The sequence below is a fragment of the Nannospalax galili genome, unplaced genomic scaffold (genome assembly GCF_000622305.1).
Source record: "Nannospalax galili isolate Female #2095 unplaced genomic scaffold, S.galili_v1.0 scaffold799, whole genome shotgun sequence".
NCBI lineage: Eukaryota > Metazoa > Chordata > Mammalia > Rodentia > Spalacidae > Nannospalax > Nannospalax galili.
Genome location: NW_008343085.1, coordinates 948,800 through 968,729, shown reverse-complemented (window position 1 = coordinate 968,729; position 19,930 = coordinate 948,800). Strand labels below are relative to the sequence as shown.

The 19,930-nt window shown below is 39.2% G+C and overlaps 1 protein-coding gene across 3 annotated transcripts in view; it reads left to right on the top strand.

The window, feature by feature from the left end:
* The window catches only part of Cbfb (core-binding factor subunit beta), a 49,339-nt gene that overhangs the window by 9,309 nt on the left and 20,100 nt on the right, over nucleotides 1–19,930 (top strand). For all 3 annotated transcript variants that reach the window (XM_029566456.1, XM_008839116.3, XM_008839117.3), the window contains one exon: nucleotides 15,315–15,431. In XM_029566456.1, the coding sequence (XP_029422316.1) occupies nucleotides 15,315–15,431 (117 nt within the window). The remainder of the gene's footprint in view (nucleotides 1–15,314; nucleotides 15,432–19,930) is intronic.

Sequence of the window (19,930 nt, the reverse complement as noted above, 5' to 3'; positions counted from 1 at the left end):
TAAAATTTAAGTGTATTATATTATTTTGATAAAATTTTAATGAATGTTATCATTGATCAAGAAGTCAAAAAGATATGATTAATATATACTGTATGTGGGTGCTGGGATTCAAACCTGGGTCTTCTCCAAGAACAGCCAGTGTTCTTAACTGGTGAGCCATCTCTCTAGCCCCCTGACCCATTTTTAAAATAATAATTTTCATTGGTCTGGAGATTACCAGCACCCACATGGCAGCTAACAACTGTCCTTGACTCCAGTTCCAGAGGATCTGATGCCCTCTTCTCACCTCTTCGGGCATTGCACGACACAGGTTCACTTATATACATGCAGATAATAACATGCATACACATAAAATAAATAAATAAATGAAAAATAAGTCTAGGTGACTTAATGAAAAAAATTTGCCAGTTGGGACAGGGATATAATGATGATCAAGATTGTTTGAGATGTTCTGTATGAAATACACAAAAAAATTCAATAAATTTATATGTATATATTTATATAAATATATATAAATAATTGAATCACAAAATTTGGGGGGGGGATCTGATTTTTCCATTAGGAAATTTACATCTCTTGGAAATTTCCTTTCTTTTTTTCTTTTTGGTCTTTTTAAGACAGGGTCTCACTGTAGCCCCAGCTGCAAACTCACAAGGATCTGCCTGCCTCTGCTTCCCAAGTGCTGGGACTAAATGCGTGTGCCATCACGCCTGGCTTTGTTTTTGTTTTTGTTTTGTTTTAAATATTTTATTTATTTTTATGTTTATGAGTGTATTGCCTGCATGTATGTAAGTGCACCCATGTCATGCAGTGCCACAGAGGTCAGAAGAGGGCTTCAGAGTCCCCTGGAACTGGAGTTAAGGACAGTTCGTAGCCACCATGTGGGTGCTGGGAATCGAATCCCGGGTCCTCTGCAAGAGCAGTCAGTGCTCTTAACCACTGAGCCATCTCTCCAGCCCCAGGTTTTGTTTCTTATCATTAGACTGTCTCTGACTACAAACAAAGAGCTGGAAGACCTCCAAATGTTATGTGCCTATGTTATTTTATCAGATCCCAAAGGAATAGCATCTTCCATATTTTCTTTATTTTTTTTTTTTTAGTATTTTATTATTTTGTTTTATGAGTGTGTTACCTGCATGTGTGTAAGTGCATCCGTATTGTGCAATGCCCATGAAGAAAAGAGTGTTGGATTCCCCTGGAACTGGAGTTACAGACAGTTGTTAGCTGCCATGTGGGTGCTGGGAATTGAACCTGGTCCTCTGCAAGAGCAGCCAGCATCCTTAATCGCTGAGCCATCTCTCCAGCCCCAATCTTCCATATTTTCTTAACCTAGTTTGAACTCCACATTCTGTTGCCTGTACCTCCTAAGTGATAGGTATGTAATCCCCTGCTTCAACCTAGTTACTGGGTTGTTTTTTGTTTTTTGTTTTTTGAGACAGGATCTCACTATGTAGCCCTGGCTGGCCTTGAATTCCTAGAGATGGGCTGTTTCTGCCTCCTGAGTTCTGGGATCCCCAGCCCTAGTAACCTTCTCTTAAGCACTTTATTCTTCTTCATGGATAACTGAACAGGAATGGTTGCAAATTTAAATAGTATGATCTAAGTAAAGAAGTTCATATCTGAGCAGAGACCTAAAGAGGTTGGGAAATGATGAGCCAAGCAGGTGTCTTAGGTGGGGAATTTGTTCCAGACAGAAGAAAAAGCCATTGTAAAGGACCCAGGGTAGGAACCTGCACCAAATACTATATGAACAGCAAACAGGCCAGTGATGCTAGAGTAGACTGAGATGAGAACAAGAAGCTGGTAGTGTGACCACGCTAGGCCATTGTAATGATGTGAATTTTTTTTAAGAAAGTTTTTTTTTTAATTCTACGTTTTTTTTATTTATACATGTACATGTGTGGGTGTGTACATATAGAGTTCAGAGGACAACTTCTGGAGGTCTGTTCTAGTCTCTACCTGGGCCCCAGATGTTAAACTCAGGTCATCAGGCTTGGCAGCACATGCCTTTAACTGCTGAGCCATCTCACCTGCCAAAGTTGCCATTCTTTATTTTTTCTGGTTTGTTTTATTTTTATTTTATTTTTTGAGATGGGGACTCACTATGTAGCCCTGGCTGGCTTATAACTCACTATGTAGACAACCTGGCCTCTCTCCTGAGTGCTGGGATTAAAAGGTGAACACCATCATGTTGTTTTAGTTTTTTGAGTCAGGGTCTCACATAGCTCTGAGTACTGGAGGCTGGCCTTAAGCACCTTATACTCTTCCCTCAGCCTCCAAAGTGCTGGGGTTACAAGTATGAGCCACCATACCTGGCTTGAAATGGACTTTTATTCTGAGTGAAATGGAGAGTGGTTTCAGGGTTTGGAGCAGATGAATGATACGGTTTGTGTTAGGTTTTGACAGGATCACTCTGGAGTCTCAGCTGATAGTAGACTGTAGGGGGCAAAGTGAAGTAGGGAAAACAGTTTGGCTATTGCAATAATACTGGCAAGGTGATATGGGAGTAGTGAGAGGTGGATCTGTTCTGAAATAAAGCCAACTGGATTTGTTTATGGATTGGATGTAGTGAAGAGTTAATAACTTTACCTAGAACAACTGGAAATCTGGCATTGCTATCATGGCTCAGATAGGAAAGGCTATGTAAAGAGCAGGTTTGCTCAGTCTGAGACTTGTTGCGTCTGTTTCCTTGCCATACACCCTTAGCTCTTTTAAAATTTTTTTTTAATTTTATGTGTATGAGTGTTTTGCCTATATGCATGTTAGTGCACCACGGGTGTGCAAACCTGCAGAGGCCAGAAGAGCATATCAGATCCCCTGGAACTGGAGTTATGGATAGTTGTTAGCTACCATGTGGGTGCTGGGAAATGAACCTGGGTCTTCTGCAAGAGCAGCCAGTGCTCTTTACCATTGACCCATCCCTCCAGCCCCAACACCCTTAACTCTTCAACCTTAACACACTGTTTTTTTAAGTGACCCATCATCTATCTTGAGTTAAGTGACCTTTGAAAAAGATGAAGTTTATTGAAGTATAGTTCACAAAGTAAAATGCACCTAATTTAATGACATGATTTGTACTTTTTAACAAATGTACAAATATATATATATATATCACTATATATACCACTATAGTGATACACACACATACAACACCACTATACCACTATAGTTAAAGTAATGTTTCAACCTCTCCAAAAAGTCTTTTCATGCCTCTGTACAGGAATCTGGGAGTCTGTGGTTCTAGTTTGGGGTCTCTTATGAGGTTGCAGTCTTAACTGTTGGATAGGTCTGGAAAGTCTCTGAAGACTTCATAAGACAAAGAAGCCACTTTTAAGCTCACATGACTTCTCTTCCTAGGCATGTGTACATCTCTATACAGAGAAAATGAAGTCACAGTGCATTTTTTGTTTTGTTTTTTTTCCAAGAGTGTCTTACTATGTAGCTCTTACTGGCCTAGAACTCACTATGTATACCAGACTGGCCTTGAACTAACAGAGATATGTCTGCCTCTGCCTCCCAAGTGCCAGGATTAAAGGCCTGGCATCACCATGCTTTTTATGACCACTTCTCTAGTCATCTGTGTCTTAGCTTATTAGAAGCTAGTCACTAAGTCTAGGCCACTTTGAACAGTAAAGGGGAGATTATTGCTCAAGGGTCTGAATACCAGGATGATGGGATCGTTGGGGCTATGTTGGAGGCCAGCCGTAATAATATTCTCTTAAATTTAGTTAATTCAAAAGAACTTAGAGTGTTAATAGAGAGGAAACAAGAAGCTTTATATTCTTTTATTCAAAACAGTGATTTTATGATTTGGGGAAATGGCCTCAGAAAATAGCCCTCTTTATTCATTCTTTTGCTTATGTGGTTGCCAGAGTATTTTCAGCCTATAATCCCAGCTTCTCTGGGCTACAGAGTGAATTGATGGCCAGCCCGGGTAACTTAGTGAGACCTTGTTTCAAAATAAAAAGCAAAAAGAGGGCTGGGACTCCAGCTCAGCTATAGAACTCTTGTCTGGCATGTATGAAGTCCCAGGTTCAGTCCCCACTCAAAAAAATACTTCTTTTCAAACAAAGCATCTTTGATAAGGAAGGCCTGTTAATGAACTATAAATAGGTACTTTATATAAGATCAAGTAGCCTAGGTATATATTTTTTGTTTGAAATTTTTGCACCCAATAGTCTAGCTTGATTTGTTTGATTAGATTTGTTCTGTTGTTTGATTAGATTTGTTCTGTTGTTGATTGTGGTACCAAGGGCCTTTCATGTGTTAGGTAAGTACCCTACAACTAAACTGTATCCTGAGCCCTAACTTTGGCTTAGGAAGAGTCTTTCTCAGGAGAGATTTAAAATAATACATAATTGTAAAAAGCTCTACAATCAAAAACTAATCATACTCTTTTGCTTATCTGTAAAAGGTAATCAGAACATCTGCCCTGTTCATGTTCTTCATGAAAGGATTAAATGCAGTACCAGAATGTGTGAAATGCATTTTGGAGGGGGCGGGGGTCTTTTTGATAGAGGGTCTCCCTGTAGCCCCAGCTGGCCTGGAACTCACTATGTAGACCAGGCTGGCCTTGAATTCACAGAGATCTACCTGCCTCTGCCTCCCAGGTGCTGGGACTACAGGCATGTGCCACCACTTCCGGCATGAAATGCATTTTTAAATTTGTATTTGTTTTGAGTCAGGGTCAAGGCTGGCCTTGAAACTGCTGTGTAGTCAGACTGAATTGAACTCCTGATCCTTCTGCCTCCACTTGTCCAGTGGTGGGATTATAGACATAACACCCCTATGCCAGCACTGAAAATGCATTTAAAATCATAAGCCTCTTTCCAAAGTTCGGTTATTTGATGATTTTGTATGGTTAAATTATAAGCATATAAGTCACAGAGTGTTAGTGCTGCAGCATGCCTCAGGTACATTTATTTCAGGTAAGCACACATTGTTTACAACTCTGTTGAACCCTGCATCTTTCCCAGTCCATCCTGGTCTGTTGTAAACTTTGAGAACCAAGATGGTCCTAATTTTTCTTCAAACTGCTTCTTTTTAATTTAGCTGTCAGAAGACAAGGAAAAAGCAACTTATCAGAACTTAAAGTTTATAGACTCAGAAACTCTTAATTTCTCAGCAACTCTTAAATTCTTTGCTCTTTTCTCTTAGGACCTATTTCCAATTACTTTCTAGATCGGATGAATGCAAATGATTTTGGTTGACCATAATTAATAGTCTTGAGTGGTCACATTAATGTTTTTTTCATGTAATTTTTGTTTCATAAGGCTTCATTGGAATTTTGATTTAATGACTATATACTGTTACTGTGTAATCCAGTTTGAATGCAAGGAGTGTGAAAATTTATTTCATAAAATGGAAAAATGGACTTTCTAGTTTGCTGTTTGTTGATTCTCCACCCCACACCCCCATGGAGATTGAATATTCTATTCCTTCCTGTCTCCAGAAGAGAAAGGTTAAACTCGTGTGTGTGTGTGTGCTTTTTTTTTTGTGTGTGTGTGTGTGTGTGTGTGTGTGTGTTTTTTTTTTTTTTGAGGCAGGGTTTCCCTGTAGCCCCAGCTGTCCTGGAACTCACTATGTAGACCAGACTGACCTTGAACTCACAGAGATCCGCCTGCCTCTGCCTCCCAAGTAGTGGGATTAAAGGCGTGCGCCACCAGGTTAAACTCTTTTTAACCGGAGAGTTGACTCAGCAGTTAAGAGCGCTGGCTGCTCTCCCAGAGGACCCTGTTTTGGTTTCCAGCACTCAGGCAGCTAACAACGGTTCATAACTTGAGTTCCATGGGGTCCAGTGCCCTCCTGGCCTCTTCAGGCATTGCACACATGTGGTGTACTTACAGCCATGCAGACAAAACTCTCAATACACATAAGATAAAAATAACTTTTTTAAAGAAATATTTTTATTTTATGTGTATGAGTGTATTGCCAAGGCATCAATCAAGAAGGCATCAAATCCCTTGGAACTGGAGTTATAGGTAGTTGTTAGCCACCATGTGGGTGCTAGGAATCAAACCCGGGTCCTCTATAGGAGCAGTCAGTGCTCTTAACTGCTGAGACATCTCTCCAGCCCCAGATAAAAATAACTTTTAAAAATGGCTTTTAAATTACACTTATAGCCGGGCGTGGTGACACACGTCTGTAGTCCCAGCACTTGGGAGGCAGAGGCAGGTGGATCCCCGTGAGTTCAAGCCCAGCCTGGTCTACATAGTGAGTTCCAGGACAGCTGGGGCTACAGGGAGACCCTGCTTCAAAAAGACCAAAAAAAAAAAATTACACTTATTTGTGTTAAATGTGTGTGTATGGGTACATGCTTGTCACAGTGTGCATGTGGAGGTAAGTGGACAACTTGGAAGAATCTATTCTTTCCACCATGTGAGTCTCGGGGACCTTTATCTCCTGCTAAGCTCACTATGACCTATCTCCTTCTCATAATAGTGGGTCAGTGCAGATCATCTCTGAACTGAAATGAATGTCCTGGCAGTTCCAGAGCAGGTTCCTAGGAGCATTCTGCCTCAGGTTAAAAAGGAGAATCCTGGCAGTAACTTTCCTCCTATATCTGTTTTTTATCTTTTGTTTCTATTTTTATTTTTGTGGGACAGGGTCTTATTGTATATCCCTGGCTGGCCTAGAACTTGCTGTTAGACCAGACTGGCCTCAAACTCAAAGAGATTCACTAGCCCATCTCTATAGGGATCAAAGGCATGCACCACCACGCACGGCCATGTGTGCTTAAATGGAATCTAAACTGATTGACTCCACTGCTGACTAACTTCTCTATTTCCTGTGATAAACCTCTTGTCATTTGTTTTTTTTGGTTGTATGGGGGTTTGTTTGTTTGTTTGTTTTTTCTTGCCTTGTAGTCTTTTTGTTTTAAACTTTTTTTTTTTAATTTTATGTGTATGTGTGTATTGCCTGCATGTAGGTAAGTGCACCCATGTCCAGCAGTGCCCGTGGAGGTCAGAAGAGGCTTTTGGATCCCCTGGGACTGGAGTTACAGACAGTTGTTAGCTGCCATGTGGGTGCTGGGATTGAAACTCCGGTCTTCTGCAAGAATAACCAGTGTTCTTAACCGCTGAGCTATCTCTCCAGCCCCTGTGGTCTCATTTTGTAAATAACAGTTGCCTTCAGGGGAAAGAGTATACATAAATGATATATTTTTTTTTAACTGTGCCTGTTTAGAATGTCTATTTTCGTTTTACTATAAATTTTTTGTAGGGTAGGGTTTGTGGTTGAAGATTTTCATTAGGATGACCTTGTTCTATTGTCTTGCTTCCATTGTTACTGTTGAGAATCTGAGGTACATTATTTGTAACCAGTTTCATCTTCTCTGAGAGTTTATGAAATGGTCTTTGCCTCCAGATTTGGTATTCATTTGTGGAGTAGGCTGCTGCGGGTGCGCAATATTGATTTGTCGTACAGGACCCTTTGTAGTGAATCTAGTCCTTTTCAACATGGTAGCTTTTGTCCTTTGTCAGGAAATTCATATCTGATTAATTCATGTTTGTTTCCTATTTCTGGAACTCCTCTTTGGGTGTGGAATTTCTAGGAACTGTCCTGTTGATTATCTTGATTTCTTTTTGTTTTCAGTCAACCTTTCAGAAATTTCCTCTATCTTCCAAACTTTTTATGTGGTCTTTATTTCTACTATCATGTATTTAATTTCTTAGAATTCTTTTTGGTTCTACAAATGTTTTTTGTTCCATGGCATCCTATCCTTCTTTGTAGTGCTTTTATTTACAGATATCACTGATAGATTTCCATACCCCTACTTAAGAGTCACAAGAAGACACAAGAAATTGCAACTGAAATTCCACTCATGTTTCTTGGCTCAGCCTCTCATTTAGAAAAAAATACAATGAAATCAAAATAAAATAATTGTGTAGAGAACACATTAGTTAAGATATGGTAGTGCATTTTTATGAGTTTATAGGAAAAGTCTAAATGTCTCTCGTGTGTTGTTATTATTGGTGGTGGGTTTTGTTGGTTTTTTTTTTTAAAGTGCTGGCCAGTGTGTCCAGCCCTCATATAGTCTTAACAGAAGTCTCAATTTGGTTAACGTACATTTTTTTTGTTTAGAGACAGAATCTTACTATGTAGCCCAGACTGACTTCAAATTCAGTTCTCCTACCTCAGCCTCTCATTGCTAGGATTACAGTTGTGTGTCACTATACCCAACAGTGTACTGAATATGTGTTTATATGTATATACACATGTAAATTTCAGGACTATTCTCTGGTTTTCCATTTTATGACTTCTCTTTTGAACTGTATAAAGTAGATTTATAAATTGCATTGAGTCACTATGAGAGCTATTTTTACACCTACATGGAGCCCAGTTGTTATTGAGAGGCAAATGTGACTAGATGACTGTGGTGATTATCTGACAGTCCAATAACTGACTAGGCAATTTGGAACAGAGAGTTCCTTGCAGCTAAAGGAGGATGAATCAGAATCAAGTATTCTCTAGAGGAATCTATTAAGTCATTTATAGAAATGAATACAGCTGAGCAGCAGGGTTCAAACTTCTTCAGTGGAATATCTTGTTTTCCTAGGTGCCTCTGGCCGTTCTAGCATTACGGCTCGTCTGATGATTCATTAGTTTGTGGTAGAACAACTGCTCATTGTCTGGGAAAAAAATAGCTCTTCCTCCTGGAAAAAAAATTTGCCACGTAAAACATTGGTGGAAATGTATGTGTAAGCAGTGTTGTCTGTGGTACTCTATGTTTTGGAAATTTTATGTATATTGGCTTGTCTAATTTTTACTGAAGGAGGTATTTTTAACCATTATTGAAATATGAGGAATCTGGGGCTTTTAAGTAAAAGTAAGTAGTCTGGAGGCCAGGCATGATGGTACACAGCTATAATCCCAGCTCTTAGGAGAATTAAGATGGGAGGTTTGTGAATTCAAGGCCAATCTGGGACTTTTTAAAGTGAGACCATGTGTCAAAAACAAAAACCTCAAACAACAACGAAGTAGTTTGGAAATGATTAATATAGTGAAGCTAAGACCCCCAAATAAAAAATGGTTGTACCTATTTTCTGCTCTTTTATTAATAGATAAATATTTGGTCTAAGGGGCAATGATCATTTCCTCTTGATGTTTCTCTAGTACTTAAGTGTGTAAACTAGAGTGGCAAACATTTAAATTTCATTAGTTTATTACAGAGACATTGAAATTCTTTTTCCAACTGAAAGGTATTTTTTAAAGGGTCAAGACTTTGCTTCTTGCTTTTGTCAAAAACTGAAGTTGGCTTCTGTACATATAGTTTTATGACTTAGTACTGAAGTGCAGGGGTTATGTTTGTAAATCTATAGTTACTCTGCTTTAATTATTTCAAAACTATCTTCTTTAGAGTAATTTAAACAAGGAAATTCCTGCAGCCATGCCTTTGTATGTCAACTGCCTAGGAGCTAGAAAGTTTGCTTTTTCCTGAGAGTAGATAGATGTAGAGAAGACAGTTGAGTTGAAGACACCACTGCTTATTACCTTAGCTGTTCTTAAAATACAAGGAAGTATTTGTAGAGTTAATAAACAAGAAGTTGACTGGGTTTTCTCATACCGTTTTCTGACATGTAAATTTCAATACCCAGGTTTACTATTAACTTTAAATAAAAGTTTGAGACTAGGTATGTAGCTGAATGATAATGTTTGTTTAGCATACACAGGCTTTAATTGATCCCCACTAACTCTTTATTTGTCTCTTTGCCTCCCCCACCCCCAATCCAACTAAAGTTTGGTTCGTTTATTAAGGAAGAGTGTTTATCATCTCAAGTTCTATACTGGAAAGACAATGATGTCAGGGGAAGGTTAGCAGAGTTTTTACCAGCATAATTGAATCTTTTTTGCTTTGCACACCTTTTTGAGTCTATTGAAAGCAATAATAGTGTGTACAAAAATGTGCCTGAGTTCAAACATAAATAATACACAGAATTTTATGAAGTTTCTGGTCTTACTGAAGTATGTCTATAAATTCAAACTTCACTTTGGGCTCTCTGAATCCAAATTAAGATCCATTATCTAGATACGGTTGATTAGGAGGATAGTCCCAGCACTCCAAAGACTGAAGCAGGAAGTTGACTGTGAGTTTAAGGCTAGCCTGGGCTACATAGCAAGACGTAAATACCAAGCCAGCCAGGATTGCATAGTTAGACCCTCTCTGGAAGGCAAAAAAAAAAAAAACCTGTAAATAAAAACAGTATTAAAAACTTGAGTGAGCTGGGGGCTGGAAAGATGGCTCAACAGTTAAGAGCACTGACTGCTCTTGCAGAGGATCCAGGTTCAGTTTCCAGTACCCACATGGCACCTCACACTGTCCATAACTTCAGTTCCAGAGGATCTGATGCTGCCTTCTGACCTTCATGGGAGCTGCACAACAGAAATGCGCTTACATATTTTCAGATAATACACTCATACACATAAAAATAATAAAATATTGTTTTAAAAGAAAACTTGAGGGGGCTGGAGAGATGGCTCAGCGGTTAAAGAACACTGGTTGTTCTTGCAGAAGACCGGGTTCAAATCCCAGCACCCATGTGGCAGCTAACAACTGTCCGTAACTCCTGTTCCAGGGGATCCAACAGCCTCTTCTGTCCTCTGTAGACGTTGCACGACACAGGTGCACTTACCTACATGCAGGCAAAACACACATACACATAACATAAAAATAGTAAAAATAAAATATTTAAAAAATGAAAATTTGAGTGATCTAAAATCCCATAAGATATTTAAATACGCAATGCGGTCAACAGAGGGGGAACTTTTACCTGTGATGTGATGCAGTTTCCTTTTTCTTTACACTATTCATGGTTTATTCTGCATTGTTCTCTTCTACCCAGACCTAAAAACTGAAACTGCTCCAGTTCCCATTTTCTGTTTATTCCTTGAATTTCTTCCCTTCCTCCAGATTAAATACCATGGTGTCATTGGTGACCATCTGATTTACATCAGCCCTGATGTAAGATTCCCTTAGACTACGGGAATCTCATGTTTCCTTTGTCTCTAGATTTGCCTATTGTGGATATAGATATATAATTTGTGACCTTTTCCTGACTTCTTTAATTTAGTATTATTCTAGGGTTCATCTGTTTGAGAATATCAAGTCTTGGTTCTTATTTGTTTGTTTATTTGCTTCTATTTTGAGATAAGGTCTCCCTGTAGCCCCAGCTGACCTGGAACTTGCTATATAAATCAGTCGGGTCTTGGTCTTACAGAGATCTGCCTGCCTCCCAGTGCTGGTATTAAAGGTGTGCCCAAGCCCAGTTGTTTATTTGCTTTTGATAAGTCTCGCCAGGCAGCCTAGGCTGGCTTTGAACTCTACCAGTCCTCTTGCCTCAGCCTTCTAAATACACGTGTCATCGTGCCTGGCATTCATTCTTTTTTATGATCAAATAATATTCTATTATATCAGTAATAATATAGTTGATGACATAAGCATGCTTTTACTGAACTCTTGACTGGATCAAATGATGGGCAATTTGAAGCTACAGAATGAAAATACAGTGTGATATATATGTATGTATAATTTGGATTAAATATGACATCACAAATATTGGTGCTTAGATCTTGTTAAGTTTTGCTAAACCAACTTTTACCTTTCTAAAAATAATGAGGTTGTGGTCATACTTTAGCCTTTGGTAAAATCTCATTCTGTGGTATTTAACTTTTAGAAAGATAAGCTATTTTGTTGCTTTTTTTTGGTTGACTGCATTTATTTACCAGTTATAAAGGCTTTGTATAACAAATTTTGTTATTATACAGATGTATAATCCATTTTGTATAACATTTTTTTCTAGAAGAATTGGGTTTAATTTCTGGGTCATACCATAAATTTTCAAAGTTTGAAAATAGGCATCATTTTTAGTGAAAAATGTCTTTGTGTTTAAATGATTTTATTGAATTAATGTTATGAAATACCAAACTGTTAAGAGAGCATTGTATTTTCTTCAGACTTTGAGGCCTGGTATTCATGAATGTATAAAAGCACCAAACGTTTGCTTTGAAGATTTATACATAAAGCTGTATTTATTTCAATGTGAATGTTACACAAGTCACCAGGACCATCTAAATGTTATTTTTAATTAGTATTCCAGACATTAGTCTTCATAATGAATGTATCCATTTTCTAAAGCCATTTAGGAATTTCCCAAAACAGATCAGTGGCCTCTTTGTCATGGAAGATTTATAAAGAAGTAATCAGTGGGCTTAAAAAATGATTTTTGTAAAGGAAATATTTATGTCTGTGGATGTTAATATGAATAAGCTAAGAAACTGGACTCTGCAGTTGTTAAAGATGTGAACTATTTATGAAGAATACAAATCTGGTTAAAAGTGGCATGAAGTTGACCTTCTCTGCTATTTATATGAGAATTACCCATGATTAGTAGAAGGATTTAACATAGTAAGAGGCTTTGTTTGGTAGGTGAAATATTATACTCTCCTTACCATGTGCTGTTAGGAGTAATCTTCATTGGAGATGTGGTAAGTCACATTATCTTCATATGAAGTATAGAGGGATATTGTTTTTAGGTTTTGTTGAAGGTATTGAACATGCTTGTGATCCCAGCACTTAGAAGGTGGAAACAAGAACTTAAGGAGGTGAAGGTCACTCTTGGCTACATCATTTGAACCAACCTGTGGTTCATGACACCCTGTCTTTGAATGAATGAATGATAAATAGGTGAATAAATAGAATAAATTTACAATGTGGAAGGGAATGGACATTTATCAGAACAGAAGGAAATGTGTGGTTAAACGGTTTCAGCTGTAACTGCAGACTGTTTCCCTTGGTTCAATGGGAGGAGAAATAGAATATTGTGTTTTTGGAGGGTTTTCCCTTATTTAAGTAAAAATTGGTTCAATATGGTTTATTGAAATCTTAATTTTTTAAACAATGGTTGCGCTTAGCATAAAGGAGAAGCACATAAGTATATGTAGTAGGAAGGCCTAACTCCTCAGATATCTGAGGAGTCATTTTTGGCATATTTATAATCACTGACAGTCTTTTTTTTTTTTCATCTTTTTGAAATGGGGTCTCCCTGTAGCCCCAGCTGTTTTGGATTTGCTATGGAGACCAGGCTGGCCTTGAACTCAGAGAGATCCTCCTGCCTCTGCCTCCTGAGTGCTGGTATTAAACTTGTGTGCCACCACACCCGGCTAAATTTTTTTTTTTTTTTTTTAAACTGGGAGCTGGAGAGAGATGGCTTGGCAGTTAGGAGCACTGGCTGCTCTTATGGAAGACCCGGGTTCAGCACCCACATGGAGGCTAACAGCCATCTGTAACTCCAGTTCCAGGTGATCCAACATCCTCTTCTGGCCTCTGGGCACTATACAACAAGGGTGCACTTACATACATGCAGACATAACACTCATACATGTAAAATAAAAATAAAAATTGAGAGTGTGGGGCTGGAGAGATGGCTCAGCGGTTAAGAACACTGTAGCCAAGACCCGAGTTTGAATCCCAGCACCCGCATGGCAGCTAACAACTGTCTTTAACTCCAATCCCAGGGGATCTGACAGCCTCTTCTGACCTCCGTGGGCACTGCAGGACACGGGTGCACTTTTGCAGGCAATACATGCTTACACATAAAAATAGTAAAATTTAAAAAACATTGAGTGTGACGGCTGGTACCTATAATCTCAGCACTTGAGGTAGAAGTAGGATGATCCTGAGTTCAGAGCCAGCCTGAAACACAACAGTATGGCAGTTAGGGGAGAGGTTGTAGGAACTGTGAATGTCTCATAGTTCAGTCTGTACCTTAATAAAATGTTTCAAATAGATTTTAAGGTCATAGGATTTCACTATTTTTTTTTTTATTTATTATTTTTATTTTATGAGTTCAAGGTCAGCCTGGTCTACATAGCAAGTTCCAGGACAGCTGGGGCTACAGGGAGACCCTGTCTCAAAAAAGACCAAAAAAAAAAAAAAAAAAAAACAAAAAAAAAAAAAAAAAAACCAAACAACAACAAAAAAATTGTCAAATCCTGTGACCTTAAAATCTATTTGAAAGACTGTGAAGTAGTTTGCATTAAATACCTTATAAAAAAAAAAAGTCATCCTGGGCTGGGTGTGGTGACACACACCTTTAAGCTCTCTGGAGGCTAAGACAGGCAGATCTCTGAGTTCATAGCTCTGAGTTCATAGCCTGGTCTACATAGCTAGATCCAGGGAGCCCGGACTACATAGTAAGACACTGTCTCAAAAATAAAATAGTAATAGCTTAGCCTGGATCATTACGGATATGTAAGAACAACTATTATGTAAAGCACTAAATATGTTGTAAGTAACATTGTTTGTTAAAAGCAATAGAAATCAAGCTTGGTAAGTCTTAGTATGCTAACAAAAGCTTTTAAATTTTAAAAATAAATAAAGCTTGGCATTATAGTTCAGAGGTAGAGAACTCTTGTCTAGCATTTGTGAAGCCCAGTTTCAATCCCTAGTACTACACTCAAAAGATGGGGGTGGGGAGGCATAGTAGAAGTCAGTTCTGGCTTCTACTTGGGAAGTGAGGTATTGTCAGAAATCTGTGAGGGGTGCAGAGCCTGACCCTGCATGGCTATAGAAACCTAGGTTGAAGAGGCAGTACTTGTTATTTTCTGAGGGTAGGATTCCAGTTGTTTTCTATGTTTGTATCTTTCTACCCAAGAACATCAAGACAAAAACTTTCTTTGTTGTAGCTTCTGCTGGAAGAATCAAAGGTACCTCCTTGAATTCCATCAGATAGTTTTACAGATTATCTCTTTTGTGTGTGTGGCAATAGGGATAAAACCCAGGACCTATGAGCTATGTTCCCAGTTCTTTTACAAATCCTGTAAAATTTTCTTTTTAAAATGATCTAGAAAAAGCCAGGCTAGGTGGTGCATGCCTTTCTTCCCAGAACTGGAGAGGGCAGAGGCAGGCAGATCTTCTCTCTTAGAGATCAAGACCAGCCTGGTCTACATAACAAGTGCCAGGCCAGCTGGAGTAACAGGGAGACCCTGTCTCAAAAAAGACCTAAATAATCATCACCTGGAAGAATTGTGAGTAGAAATAAAATCCTAGGGACTAGTGATGTAGCTATGCTAAGAATGCTTACCTCAAATGTGAAAGACCCTGGGTTTAATCTCTAGCATCACAAAAAAGAAAAGAAAAATTTCTAGAACGAAGCCAAAGGCTAAGGTTTATATGTATTTTCCTTTAATCCTTAATTTTATGATGATATTTTTTTCAAAAAGAAAACTACAAGATTGATGTAAATAAGCTTAATACTTTAAATTTTCATAAGTGGCTGCTTTTCACTGGTTTTCATCAGTGTTTTTTTGTGTTTTAGGTGTATTTGAAGGCTCCCATGATTCTGAATGGAGTCTGTGTTATCTGGAAAGGCTGGATTGATCTCCATAGACTGGATGGTATGGGTTGCCTGGAGTTTGATGAGGAACGAGCCCAGGTAGAGTGATTTCAGGCATTGCTAAGTTATTTAGCCCCTATTCTTGCCTTCAGGGAACTGTTCTATCTAGTCTTTGTTTAGGCTGATGAGACAGCTCTTTGGGTAAAAGGTACCTGTTGCCATTCCCGAAGACCTGTGTTCAATCTCTGGGACCCTTATAGTAGAAAGAAAGAACCAACTCCCACAAGTTTCCCTCTGACCTCCACATGGATATCATAGGAGGTGTGTATACACATACATGTGCATATACACAAAATAAATAAAATAAAATTTTAAGCACATAACAGTTATATACTTCTGATGGACAGCCATGTGAGAATATGATTGGACATCCAGATACGAACCAGTGCTGAAGATTGGCAGTGAGGGGGTGGGGGTGGGAGAACCCAGCAAGGCCTATCACATCACATTCTTCTTTTTAAAAAATTTTAAAATAGTAGTATGTTTAAGAAATGGGCTGGAGCGTGGCTCAGCAGTCAAGAGTGCTAGCTGTTCTTGCAGAGGACCTGGGTTCAATTCCCAGCACCCACATGGTGGCTAATAATTGTCCGAAACGCCAGTTTCACAGGATCCAACACCCTCTTCTGACGTCCTCAGGCATTCCACAACATGGGTGTACTTATATACATGGAAGCAGTATACTCATACAAATAAAATAAAAATCATAAGAAAAATTATTTTTAAAAATAAGAAATATTGAAGAGTCTTGAAAATGTTGAGAGCACTGGGCATGATAGCACACATCTTTAATCCTAGTACTTGGGAGACAGAAGCAGGCAGATCTCTGTGAGATTGAGGCCAGCCTGCTACATAGTGAGATCCACGTCAGATGGGCCCACAGAAAGACCCTGTCTTGAAAAGAAGAAAAGCAGAGCGAAGAAAAGAAAAAGTTGAGGGCTGGTCCTAATTTTGGAAGTTATTGGAATTCACTGGTAATCATTAATCACCCATCTGTTTGGTGGCGGTAAATGGTTCTAGTTGTGGTGGCACACACCTTTAGTCCCAGCACTTGGGAGACAGGCAGGTAGATCAGGTCAGCCTGATCTACATAGCGTTCAAGGCCAACTGGGGCTACACAGTGAGACCCTGTCTTTAAAAGAAGAAAAACAAAAAATAACACTTTTAGAATGCCTAAGTAAGGAGATTGGCACGTTCGCAAAAAGGTACTAATAAACTAGACAAAAATTATTTAAAAACAAAATATTTATTCAGGATCACCGATAATTAGCCAAAGGCTAAAAATTGAGAGGTCTGAGTCAGGTGTGATTGTACACGCCTTTAATCCCAGCACTCAGGAGGCAGTGGTAGGCAGATCTTTGAGCTGGAGGCCAGCCTGGTCTACATAGTGACTTCCAGGCTGACTACAACTACAGGGAGACCCTGTCTCAAAAAGACAAAAAAAGGAAAGAGAGAGAGAGAGAGAGAGAGAGAAATCAAATTGAGGTCTAAATTCAGCAGAACTATTGAATTTTTGTTAAGATCAGTGAGTGTGACCTTGTAGTCAGGAACTGTTGCCGTCTCTTCCCTGTCCTAGGTTCTGCCTGAACAAGCCATAAAAACTGGTAGCTCTACTATCCTGTTAGAACTGACTTTATTTTGAAGAGCAGAGCTTGAGGTGAAAAATCCGTACTCAGGATCTTGTTAAAAAGCAAGAATTTCAGGCCTGTAGAGATGGCTCATGGTTAAGAGCACTGGCTAATCTTGCAGAGGACCTGGATTCAAGTCCCAGCACCCATGTGGTGGCTAACAATCATCTGTAACTCCATTTCTAGGGGATCTGATGCCCTCTTCTGACTTGTACAGGCAATGCATGACATGGGTACACTTAAATATATCCAGGCAGTACACTGATAACACAGAGAATAAAAATGATAAAAAATAAATTGTATTAAATTTAAAAAGCAGGAATTTTAGCATGAAGATCTAAGGAAACAGATAGCTAAAGTTGCCCAACTAAAGGTTACATTCAAACATGATCCAGAAAGCTTTGTGCATGTGCAAAGCCACACCTACAAAAAACACAGAATGCTTGTGTAAGCACTTATTCCCTGGCTAAACACAGAAAGCGATTTGGTTAACTCTCTGAGTTAAAAGGTATTTGCCTAAGCCATACACAGATCAGCAACAAAGGATGGAAGCCTACTGGCTCAGACTGTTTAAATGTAAAACAGATCCACCATTTGCTAATAGCAAGGCTGTGCTGACCCACAGACAGAAAGTAAAACTAAATGTTGGGGGGCTGGGGAGATGATGCAGTGTTTGATAAAGTGCCTGCCATGCAAGCTTACAGTACTGGATTTCGGATCCCCAGAACCAATACAAAGTTAGATGCAGTAGTGCCCATCTGTAATCTCAGGTCACCTGCAGCAAGATCTGAGGCACAAACAAGAAAATCCCCAGAAGCTATAATATTAGCTGCTCAGAGGGCAGAGGCAGGAGGATCACAAATTCAAAGACCCACCTGGACTGCACAGTGAATTCCAGACCAGCCTGGACTATATTGTGAGACCATGGGGAGTGGGAAGAAGAGAACAAGGTATGTAGTTCAGCAGTAGAGCACTTGCTTCGTAGATAAGAGGTCCTGGATTCAGTTCTCAGTACTGAACAATAGTGGCAGTAACAACAGCCACCACCACCAAACAGGAAAAACTAATTTAGAAATCTTTACCCATTCTTTCTTTTCCCATCACATGCCCAAGTATTTGTTTCTAGGATTTATTGCTGCTCTTGGTAGTGGTTGGTTGGTTGAGGTTATTTCTTTTCCTTCATACTGGGTATTGAACTCAGGGCCTTAATTTGTTAGGAAAACACTACTACTGTGCTATACTCCTAGACCTCCATTATTTCTTGGTTTTTGTCTTTTGAAACAGTGTCTGGCTATGTAGACCAGGCTGGCCTCAAATGTGATGATCATCCTGCCTCTGTCTCTCTTGAATGCTGAAATTATAGGTGTGTCTCACTATGCCCATATGGTCCTCAAACTCAATATGTAGCAGAGCTGGCCTTGAACTTGTGATCTTCCTGTTTCCACTTCCCGGGTGCTGGGATGATAGCTATGAACTACAACACCTGGCTTGTTATTTCTTAACATACTTCCTGCAGGCTGGAGAGAGAAGCATGAGGACCTAAATTTGGTTCCTAGCACTGAAATAAAAAGCCAGGTCTGGCCGTGTAGGCCTGTGACCCAGTGCTGGGGGAAATAGGAAAGGTAGAGACAGAAAGCTTCCTGGGGCTTATGGCTGCCATTCTAGTTCCAAGGCCAGTGGGAGACCCTGTCTCAGGAACACGGTGGTGAGTAATAGAGCAGAGCACGCAGCATCCTCTTCTGACCTCCATGCACTACATGAACAAATACTATACTCAGATACGTATATACACTCTGCCTCTGTCTTTCCCTCCTCTCCTGAGATTTTTGCCACATTAGTATGTGACAGTGTCCCATGGGTCTCTGAGCCTTTCATTTTTCTTTCTGTTCCTCACATTGGATAATCTCTTTTACTCTGTCTTCAAGCATACTAATTTTTCTTCTGCCACTTTATCTGCTGTCAGGTCTATGAATTTTCTGTATCAGTTTTTTAAAAATATTTTATCCTTTGAGAATTTCATACAATGTATTTTGATCATATTCTTCCCCACTCCTCCCCTAACTTCTCCCAGATCCACCCCCACATTAGGTTTTTGTTTTGTTTCTTTTTTGTTTCGGGTTGTATTTGGGGACAATTCGCTATATAGCCTTGGCTGACCTGGAACTTGATATGTAGACAAGGCTGGCCTGGAACTCACAGAGATCCACCTACCTCTGCCCACTGAGTGCTAGGGTTAAAAGCTTGAGCTACCATACCTGGCTTTTTTCACTTTTTTCCCCCCACATTTTAAATTGCAGAAATGATTTGACTTTTTATAATTAAGGTCTCTTTGTTGATATTCTCTACTTGAAGAGTCACTATCATTGTATTTTTAATCTTTCCTTTTGCATGAGAGAGAGTGGGGAAAGGGGAAGTGAATGTGGACCATAGAGGACAACCTGGGGTGTCATCTTGAGATAAGAAATGCCATCTACCTTCTTTGAGACAATCTTATCACTATCCATGAGTTCGTCAGTTAGACTGGCTGGGCAGCAAGCCCCAGATATCTCTGGTCTTTGCCTCCTCAGCGCTAGAGTTTAAACTGTGAGCCACTATGCCTGGTATTTTTATATACCTTCTTAAGGATCATACTCAAGTCCTCATGCTTGAGGCAAACACGTTACTGACTGAGCCATTTCCCCAGCCCAGTTACCTTTCATCCTCAAAGGAAATAATTTGGTTATCCTTCATTTGAGCATCCTTGTTTGTGAAATACTGGCTGAGACATTTTGTCTGTTCTTTTGTTGGGTTGTTTTATCTCTTTGAAAATATTAATATTTCAGATATATTTTTATATGTTCTATATAGGTTAGAAAGTTCTTCCATAAATGAAGATACTTCTGAGTATAATTGTAAACATTTTTATGTGCTCAT